The sequence below is a fragment of the Cheilinus undulatus genome, linkage group 22, assembly GCF_018320785.1.
Source record: "Cheilinus undulatus linkage group 22, ASM1832078v1, whole genome shotgun sequence".
Lineage (NCBI taxonomy): Eukaryota > Metazoa > Chordata > Actinopteri > Labriformes > Labridae > Cheilinus > Cheilinus undulatus.
The window spans coordinates 10,360,428-10,370,517 of NC_054886.1; the positions used below are offsets into that span (position 1 = coordinate 10,360,428).

General features: G+C 35.7%; 1 protein-coding gene across 1 annotated transcript; it reads left to right on the forward strand.

The window, feature by feature from the left end:
* The first annotated feature begins 1,827 nt into the window (after nucleotides 1–1,827).
* LOC121504220 lies at nucleotides 1,828–10,090 on the forward strand. The gene is made up of 7 exons (XM_041778901.1): nucleotides 1,828–1,971; nucleotides 2,179–2,300; nucleotides 3,941–4,051; nucleotides 4,266–4,319; nucleotides 4,929–5,087; nucleotides 6,755–6,877; nucleotides 9,194–10,090. Exons 1-7 carry the CDS (start codon nucleotides 1,965–1,967, stop codon nucleotides 9,230–9,232), a joined length of 615 nt encoding a protein of 204 aa, XP_041634835.1. The 5' UTR covers nucleotides 1,828–1,964; the 3' UTR covers nucleotides 9,233–10,090.

The following is a 10,090-nucleotide window of genomic DNA, read 5'->3' on the forward strand; positions in this document are numbered from 1 at the left end:
TCAGTTTTATCCATTTCAAGTATAAAAAACATGAGTTTAAAAAGATTGGATTCTTTTTGCAGACATCTCCCAGGAGTTGTGCAGCTACAGTGGACATACTGATAAAAACCCTCTCAACTATTGAGATTAGATACAGTTTAAGTATGTGGCATTATATGGCATTAATTTGAATAAACATGCAAATATTACATCTCACCTCAATGGGCTCCAATAAGGCTTTTACTTTTTATCTTGTAATCTCAGTTTTAATGCCGTGATCTCCATTTTATATAACATGATCTTGATTTTTAATGTTATAATCTCAATTTGTAATGACGTAACTTCAACCTTTAATGCTATAATCTCAATTTTGAATGCCATGACCTTGACATTTTATGTTCTGTTATTACTTTCAATGCCATTATCACAATCTTTACTACTATAATCTCGATTTTTAATGCCAAAGTCTCAATTTTCTTAATGCCATAATCTCAGTTTTTGCTTTAAAGTCGCAGTTTTTACCATCATAATCTCTATTTTAGATATTATAATTTCTTAAAATGTAGACTTTATCTCATATTTATCTAATGTAAAGTGTTTTAACATTCAGTCTCCTAATATTGTTTTTATTATTCTGTGATCATGATCTAATTATGTTCCTTTCTCATAAAATCCACTTTTTATCTCTTTTTAAATTTTTTTTTTACTTTTTTCATCTCATTATTTAGATTTTTAATCTTATAAAAAAAAATTGTGACCTTGACCTTGACAATTTGGACTTTAATCCTTTGTTTTTGATAACAATCATAATTTAAATCTATCTCATCATTTGAAGTTTTTATCAGATAATTTCTATGGGGTTAATCTTAAGTTAAATTTTTCAATGTTATATTTTAATTTTAATGTCATATTTTGATAAATTATCTACAAATTTCAACTTTATTTCATATCAATATCAAATATCACAAATTTCTTCATTTAATCTCTTAATATTTATATTTTTTATTATATGATTCATATGTTATAATTTTCTGTCTCACAATTTCCACATTTTATCTCAAAATGTTTTACCTTGGTCTGATAATTTTGATTTTTAATCTCACAATTATAATTTACTCTCTCAAAATTATAATTTATAATCTAAAGATTTGGACTCTTGTCTTAATGGTCTCTCATTATTTTGACCTAGCTCATAAATGTTCAAGTTTTTATTATAATTTGGATGTTTGATCTCTTAATTTTGATTTTTAATTCCTCAACTCTGACTTAAGTTCTCATCATATTAATTTATCTTTAAATTTAGATTTAGCAGTGATTTGGACATAAATTATAATATTGTTTTTTTAATCATTATTAGGATATTTAATTTATTATTTCTGCTTTAAATGTCAAGATTTCGGTTAAAGGAGGATGTTTTTTAAATAACTGCTTAACTTTTTTGTTTTGTGTGGGTAGAATCAGAATATCTATGATATCAGAATATCAACACAGCCATAGACTACACTATTAACAGCGAGTGGGGACCAAAAAAAAGACTAAAACAGACTCTCTTCATCTTTTTGTTTTTAATTGAACATATAAGGATATTCTACAACAATATATAATAAACATTGCCTAATGTGAGGATAATAAAAAACTTTAACATACTCATATGTAAATTTCCAACATCGGAATAAGAAAGTTATCACATCTCCTTGGTACAATTCCCTAAAATGTATCAAGACTGTGGATCGGAGTATTAGGAAGAAAAGAGCAAGGGGAGAATACATGACTCCCTTCATCTGATCCGTGCCAAATGATCATACTCCCTAAAATGAATCAGCCAATCAGGATCCTCGTCTCAAACAGCTGACCCTGCAGATGGACGGACTCGGGGCGGGACTCGGACACTCAGATCCAGAAGTTGTGAAACTTCCTGCAGCTCCAGAAAGACTTTAAAAAGGACAGATACCATCTTTTGGAGATTAACCGGACTGAGAGAGACCATGGCAGGTAAAAACAGACGCTTCTATCATGAATCTTTGCGTTCATAGTGAGGAAACTTCTAGAGAAGATCCATGTTTGCTCAGAGTAATCAAATCCAGATGTTTGTGTTCAGCTCCAGAGACTTCCGCTGCACGAACTTCTGCTTTCATCTTGATCAGCTCTCGATCAGTATCGATTCATTAATATCAATCTGATTCCTGTATCTGTCTGCAGATGAAGAAGCGGGGATGGTGGAGGGGGTCAGTCCGGCTCAGAGTCCTCTGGTCCAAGTGTCCTTTCAGAGAAACGACAACAGGAAACAGAAGTATCTGGAGGCTGAGCCTAAGTTTCTGGGGGTACAACGTGTTTATGTGTTTTTTATAGAGATGCCACGACTGATTTGAAATCAATTAATTAGTAACGTCTGAAATACATCAGACCAGTGGTTTCATTTCCTAACTCTGCTTCAATGTCATACATTAATTATTCATGCAAATTAAACCCGAGTCCCTCTTTGACCCTCTTCATACCATCAATAAATAATCCTGTCAGTGAAAAAAAAAAAATATCAGTGCAGCAGGCCCCATCCACCATGATAAAACCAAAAACAAGTCAAGCCCTGACATGCACGAAGGTGTGAGGGACCTTTCACTGCTGCTTGCAGCCCAAGTTTTATTTACAGTCTCTTGCTTTAAACTTTTTTTTTTTCATGATTTCAGCCTTTAACCTCATAACTTTGCTTTAATCTCGTGATCTCAATATACTATCTCAAAATTCCGACTTTTGATATTGTAATTTTGATTGTTCAACAATAGTGCTTTATTTCTTAATTTTGGCCAAATTTTTTAATATTTCAACTTCTGATCTCACAATGTTTCTTTCATCTCAAAATTGTGGCTTTTAATATGATATTCTGATATTTTGTCATAGTAAGGACATACTTAAAAAAAAATAAATAAATTTTGATTTTTAACCTCATACTTTTGGCTGTTTATCCAAGAACTGTGCTCCAATTAACAATTTCAAATTCTTACTTTTACTCTCTATTTTGATTCAAAATCTCATATTTCAGATTTTTTTTATCCAGGAGTTCTTTAATGCTATAATTTTGCTTTAATATCTTAATTCTGATGTACTTGATTTTATGTACTATATAATAATTTAGATGTTTTTTTAAATCAAAGTCATGACTTAATTTGTCAAAATTTCAACCTTTAATGTCACAATTTTGATTTTTAATCCCAAAAGTGTTATTTTTATTATTAAAGTTTTGACTTTGTCCCACGAATGTGCTTTTATGTCAAAATTTGGATTTATTGTTAAATAATTATGCTTTTTTGGAAAAAATTTCCCAAAGTTGCCAACTATGGCAATAGAAGAGGAAAAAGGCCCCAACATCCCCAGCTTCACCAAGATTTCACCCTTTCATCCTTTAAAGTTTATAAAACATTCCATCCTTGCCTTTAAAGATGACGTCATCCTTTAATATCTTTGAAACATTCCAGCCTTGCCTTTAAAGATGATGCCATCCTTTGAAGTTTACAAAACATTCCAGCCTTTCCTTTAAAGATGATGCCATCCTTTGAAGTTTACAAAAAATTCAAGCCTTGCCTTTAAAAATGATGCCATAGTTTGAAGTTTACTGTGAAGCCATGTTGTTGTGAGTTGTTTGAAATGTTGTTTTGGTGCTTCTGCAGTCAGCTTTTAGTGAACAGTCTAGGAACTGCAGCTTCTATTCTCCTGCATTGGCTTCATGTTTCACCATGGAGGCTGGTGCTTGGTTAGACGTTAAAGGGAATCTTTAATTTGTGGAGTTTTAATCATGAACATCTCCAACTGTTGTGGAAATTTACTGTGAAATCACCCATAGAGGATCAGTATCATATTAAATAGTATAATCAGGACATCCCTGATTTTACTATGTAAGTGTATTGTTAAGTGTTAAATACCTTAAGTGTTATAATTTATCATTATGAATCTTTCTGTTTTATTCCAGGTTACTCAGATCGGTCTAAGTGCGTATCAGATCCTCAGTGTGAGTGTGTTTCTGGCCAAGGACCTGAGCCAGATCAGCACTGACATCCCTTTTTTCATCTCATCTCTACTGGTGAGTACTTGCAGATATGGCCACCATTAATACAGTCATATTGGAAATGGACCATTCCTTGTTGTCTGATAATGTTTTCAAAATTCAGCCCATGTAAATTCTTGTTTTTAACTGTATTTGCCCTGTTATGATGTTTGCTCTTGTTAAATAAGCGCCCCCTCTCCCTGTCCTGATGTCGGCTCTGTTGATAATGTGATATCTGTTTTCCTCTCAGGTGGTCATTGCTGGTAGTGTGGCCGTAGCTGCTCAGAACCTCCATCTACCAACAGTGAGTCTCATTTAACGGAAACTAACAGCATTTATGAAAATGTCCGCAGGAAAAGAAAAACAGAAATTAGACCATGATGCACCATCTCTGCTCCCGCCTGTGCCTCTTCCTCTTTAAAAACCGTCTCAGATGAGTCACACTGAGTTACACAAGTCCATGAACAAGGATCAGGAGTAGTTATCTACAGAACTGAGCATCAATCTGTTATTCTGTTAAAAAAGCCAGATCATATCGACTGTGATTGATTTATAAAATCAATATAAGGGTAAAAATTCAAGGGGGTCAATGCTTTTTATTGACACTGTATGTTTTAACAGCCACAAGTCTACATCTAGCTGATTGGTTTAGTTCCATGATTGTTACTTTGAGACTCAGAGCTGCCAAAAAAGTGAGTTGAGATCTACTGCAGTAAGAGATATGAGGCATCACGAGGCTGGTTAAGAACATTCTCTAACTCTTCAGGCTTCAGGAATCTGAGCACACTTTCATTAAAATTAAAACCATATTTGAAACTTGAACAGCCACCAGCTGTCTGATTCTAGCAATAACAAGAAGAAATGATGAATAAATAAATGATTTTCTGTTTTTTTTTTTTTATGTGCGTATCAGCTCAGAGCCTGTCTGGGGATGCAGATTGTGGCGTGTGTGGCGTCCGTCTTCAACATGATCACCACTCTGATCAAAATGGAGATGCAGTACTTTTACTGCTGGCACTACAGCTACGACAACAGCACTATACACATCGGAGAGATCTGCCACATGATCGATGTGAGTTACACCGGTTTAAATTTAATATGAATGATGATGGTGGTGTTTTTGAGGATTATAAGAGTTCAAACTTGTTTTTTTAATCTGTAGATAGAGACTGATTTCCTGTTAACGCATGTCGAGAAAAAGGCTTTCAATACTTTTCAAAACTAGATGCTTTAAAACACCACAATCTCTGACTGGTAGTATTAGATATTGTCACAACTTTAAAGGCTATATCTACATTTGTCCTTCATGGGATGCCCATAGTAGACAAATAATTCCATTAACATTTGTGGACAAACTCCTGCATGCAATGACTGAAATAGAGAGGTATCTGCTGCAGACCTCTGTGGTGGGACCTCTACAATGGAGCGACCTCCGCTGTGGGGCAGAAAGTGATGTACTAACCCTCCTTGGTTTTCCTTAGGCTATGTTCACACCGCAGGCCTTAATGCTCAATTCTGATCTTTTCTCAGATCTGATTTTTTTTGTTTGCCTGTTCACACTGCAGTCAACTTCCAAAAGATCAGATACGTATCTGATGTAGAACCACTTACGAAAGTGGCCTGAATCTGATTCGAAACGGTCAGATTCAATGTGACTTGCGCTGTTCACACTGTCAGAGAAAAATCAGATACGAGTCACATGTGAGCAAATAAATCAGATTCAGGTCACTTTCAACTGCAGTGTGAACGTAGCTTTAGTTTCGTGGGTGTTATTTTTAATTTTATCCCCTAACACTAACCTTTAGGGTTCAGGTGCCTAACCCTAACCCTTTTTGGGTTTTCCTTAGTTTGGTGGGTGTTATTTTTAGTTTTATCTCCCTCCCCCTAACCCTAACCTTTAGGGTCTGGTTGCCTAACCCTCTGTGGGGTTTCCTTAGTTTGTTGGGTAATATTTGTTATTTTACCCCCGTAACTGCTGCCCCCGCGACCCGATCTCGGATAAGCGGAAGAAGATGGATGGATGGATGGTCCCCTGTAACCCTAACCTTTAGGTTGGGGTACCTAACCCTTACCCTTTTGGGGTTTTCCCTAGTTTATGGTAGTAGTAAATTTAAATGCATGCCGCTCAGCTAATTTTCGATTTTTATTCATAAAATTCTGCTGTTGTGAAAAATAGCTACCTACCATTAACTCTGACGGCGAGTGGAAAAACATACCGCTTTGCCCCTTGTCTGCAGCTGGCTGTCCCACCAAGGAGATCTGCCACCAGATCCTCTTGTTAAAATGCACAAATGCATAGGCAATATTTTAGTAATGAAACACTGCCTATGATTTTGGATCTCGACATGCTCTCTCTTTTGATTAAAATCTAAGATAATGTAGTTTCTGTAGTTTTTCTGATAGAACCAATCATTAAAAATATGTAGATTTGATCATTTAAAAGGCATGGGATTTCAGAGGAGAGAACCTTTTGACAACCTAAGTGTACAAAAACTGGCGTTGTCGGCAGGATGTCAACAAAACATGAACCCTGCAGCGGTTCAACAAACGCTAAGTGTTATAAGGATGAATTCTTAAAGAAATGAATAGGAAACAAACAGGCCTTGCTCAACACAACATGGAAATTTCTTTCATGTAGCTAATCTAAAAAAAATGGTCTTTTTTTAACTCTAGAGCTACGTGGATAAATCTATACCTGGAACCTCATGTTTTGTGTTGTATATTCTCTTCTTTCTTCAGAACACACAGTCTCATTTCTACGCTGAGGGCGTGGTCATTCAGGTCACCTTGTTGGCCATCTCTGTGACGCTGGCCAGTTACTGCTGTAAGGTGGCCAACTGCTGCGCTCCAGCTCCAAAAGTGGTGAGTGAGATCTGATGATAACTCTAGAGGTTTAATAGAAGAGGGAATCATGAAAAGGAATGAGCTAAAAGAGGAAAGTGAAATTTTAAAAAAGAGAAAAAATAAGAAATAGTTATTGGGAAGAAAAACGATAAATAGATGAAACCTCCACCCAAACAAACAAACAAACCCTCTACCACGGGGTCTGAAGGTTTTTCTACACAGAATTGCAGAGGGGAAATCATCAGCCAGCTCCCAATTAAGGGCCTGGGGGCCACTGAGTCAGGGTCAGTCCTGTGTCACAAGAATAAGAGAAACAAAAATGACTAAAACCTGCAAAAAGAGAAATGGCAATAAAGAGGAAGAGCGGGCTGGAGTCCAGGGATTAATATTTACTATCTCCATCTCCAACATAATCCTCTCGGTTTTGGGTGGCATGGTTTCCTGTTGTCAAACAAGCAGGAAGGCAGGCAGAGTAACCGGTGATATAACCAGCATAGAAAACACATTGCCACCTACTGTTTGGGTGGAGTATTATAGGTTGTTTCCACCGAGCAGTTCGGTTCAGTTTGGTGCAGGACGGCACGCTTTTTTTTGTCGTTTCCATAGAGAAAGGGTCCCAAAAAAATTAACCGTACCGTCCCACTTTTCGGCACCCTTCTGTAGCGGTGCCAATCTGACCTAACCATACCAAAAAGGTGGAGCTACACACAACAATAGGGGCTGCACTGACGTCACATCAGCTGCTCGCCTCCAGGCTTCAAAGACGGAAGTCTGCTGTGAGAAGCGGGCGAAAACGGGAGAAAAATGGATTTTAAGAATGCAAAGCAGAACCTGAAGGCTCACATCAGCCTGATCCATCCGCGATGGATGAGAAACTAAATTAATGCTGAAGTTTTGTGAATACGAAGCTTTTGAACAGTTCATTCTCATCAGTAACTAGTTATTAATCTACGGCTTATGTTAGATAACCTGTGAAAACATCGCTCTGTGGTTGTTTAACGGGCTCCTAAAACTTCAGGCTGCAGACTATTTTTAAACGAGATCAGCGCACCCCGGATCTCTGACTTAATCTAGCTTGATTTTAACACCAGCTGAACTTTAACTTTATTTTGAATGCGGCAAATTCTCACAGTACAGCTCTGAACTTTCATATTTTGTCATATAAACTGTTCTAGACTAGATATATTCACATATTAACGTAGCATTACGACTTAAACCGTCTCTATACACGTATTCCATCAGCTGAGGATCTTTACTGACAGCGGTTAACATCATTAGGATGTAGTTATTTTTTTAAAAGGACTTTCAGCTGAAATAAAGCTGTTTACTGCTTATTCCCGACTGATTTCTGTCACTAATCCTTTCTATAACTCTGCAGCTGGAACAGCTGACTCACGCTGTCTGTGACTTTACATGCATGCTTTCACAGCCCCGCCCACCCAAGTGAGAGCACGGGTGTCTGTGGAAACGCAAACTATTTGGGCGTTTAGCGTACCAAACCATACCAAACTGAACTGAATCAAACCGGACATGATGGAAACACGGCTTTACATAGCTACGTGGCACTTCATGGCACAAGTACACTATATGGACAAAAGTATTTGGCCACATATGTTAATTTTGAATTCAGGTGTTTTAATCAGACCTGTGTCCACATATATATATATATATATATATATATATATATATATATACAGTGCTTAACAAATTTATTAGACCACCTGTCATATTTGTCTCAAAGACCATCCAGCATCATGAAGGGCTTTAATGCGGACTCTTTCATTTTCACTGAGCTCTCCACGTTTACCATTTTGAACAGGAATGAGGAATTTCAAACTGAATTCATCTTTTTATATCCACTGGGCTTCTCTGAGAAGTCAGAAATTAATCAAGGATAACATTAAACCACTAAAACTATTTTTTTCTGTTCAGGAATGCAAGTAAATACCTATCATTTGACATATTAATCAAGAAATATAAATAATGTGCTTTACTATTTTTTCAGTTTTTTTGTAAATCAGTATATTTGAAAATTCATGGATAACAATAATAATTATAATTTAGCATTAAAATATCATTTGGGTTAAAGAGCTTCTACATATTGGTGTATTAACCATTGCAGAAACATAAAAAATGATTTTGGTAATTACCAATGCTGTTAACTTAGGGCAGCTGTTGCATAAACCTTACTTTGGGTGGTGGTCTAATAAATTTGTTAAGCACTGTATATCGTTAAAAAAAAAAAAAAAAAAAAAAAATTAACTGCATGTTTGTCTACAACAAATTTTCTGCAGATAAAAATAAGATATTTGTCTTAATTTTTTGTCCTCTCAGCCCGTGATCACTGTTCAAGCTCCACCTGTGCAACAGTGAGGATGCAGACGACGGATAAGGCTACGTAATGAAGTAACATGAGTGTCAGATGTGAATTTAATCAATGTTTTTATACTAACACTGAGTCAACTGATCCAATGAATATATGTAAGACATCATTTTTAGCACCAACCACAAAAATCATTATAATCACATCTGCCATTTTTTCTTATTTTTAAACCTTGTTAATGTTTTTAATCATTGTGTCCTACTGTTTCCTGCACCAAACAGATAAATCACATGTAGAGACTAGTTTGAAAACATAATATAATGTTTAGCCTGTAGAGGTATATATTATTCTCCAGATGTGGAGGAGACCAAAAACAGAGTTTAAAGGAGGGCAGATATTTGACTAACATTCATCACACAAGTTTGTCTTTGTTTACTGCATCTTTAGCTCATTTGTCCTCATGATGGCTAACATATTTGTCTTAAAAATGTATAAGATGACGCAAGTTTTGGTTTTAAAGCTTGTTCTGATGTCCCCTAGTGGTGTAAGTAAAGCAAAAAGTGCAGTTTTACATAAGTCCTTTTTTACACCAGTCTGAAGGGGCAAACACCTGAATAATGAACAGGTTGATATTAAAGGGAAGGTCCACTATTTCAAAGATTTATCAGGTACGAAACTTAAGAAGTCTTTGATGTAATTGCATTTTGCAGGAAAAAAATCTGTACGAATTTATGAAAATTGAGCCGATACTTATCTACTGATTTATGAATGTAAAAGGCGTAACATGGCTTTTTATTCATCTGTGCCAATACACATTTTGTAATTCTACATGACATGTAGGTTTTTATTCATAATTATCCAACTTTTTGATTTTATACTGAATAAAATATTTTTTTAAATCCCTAAAA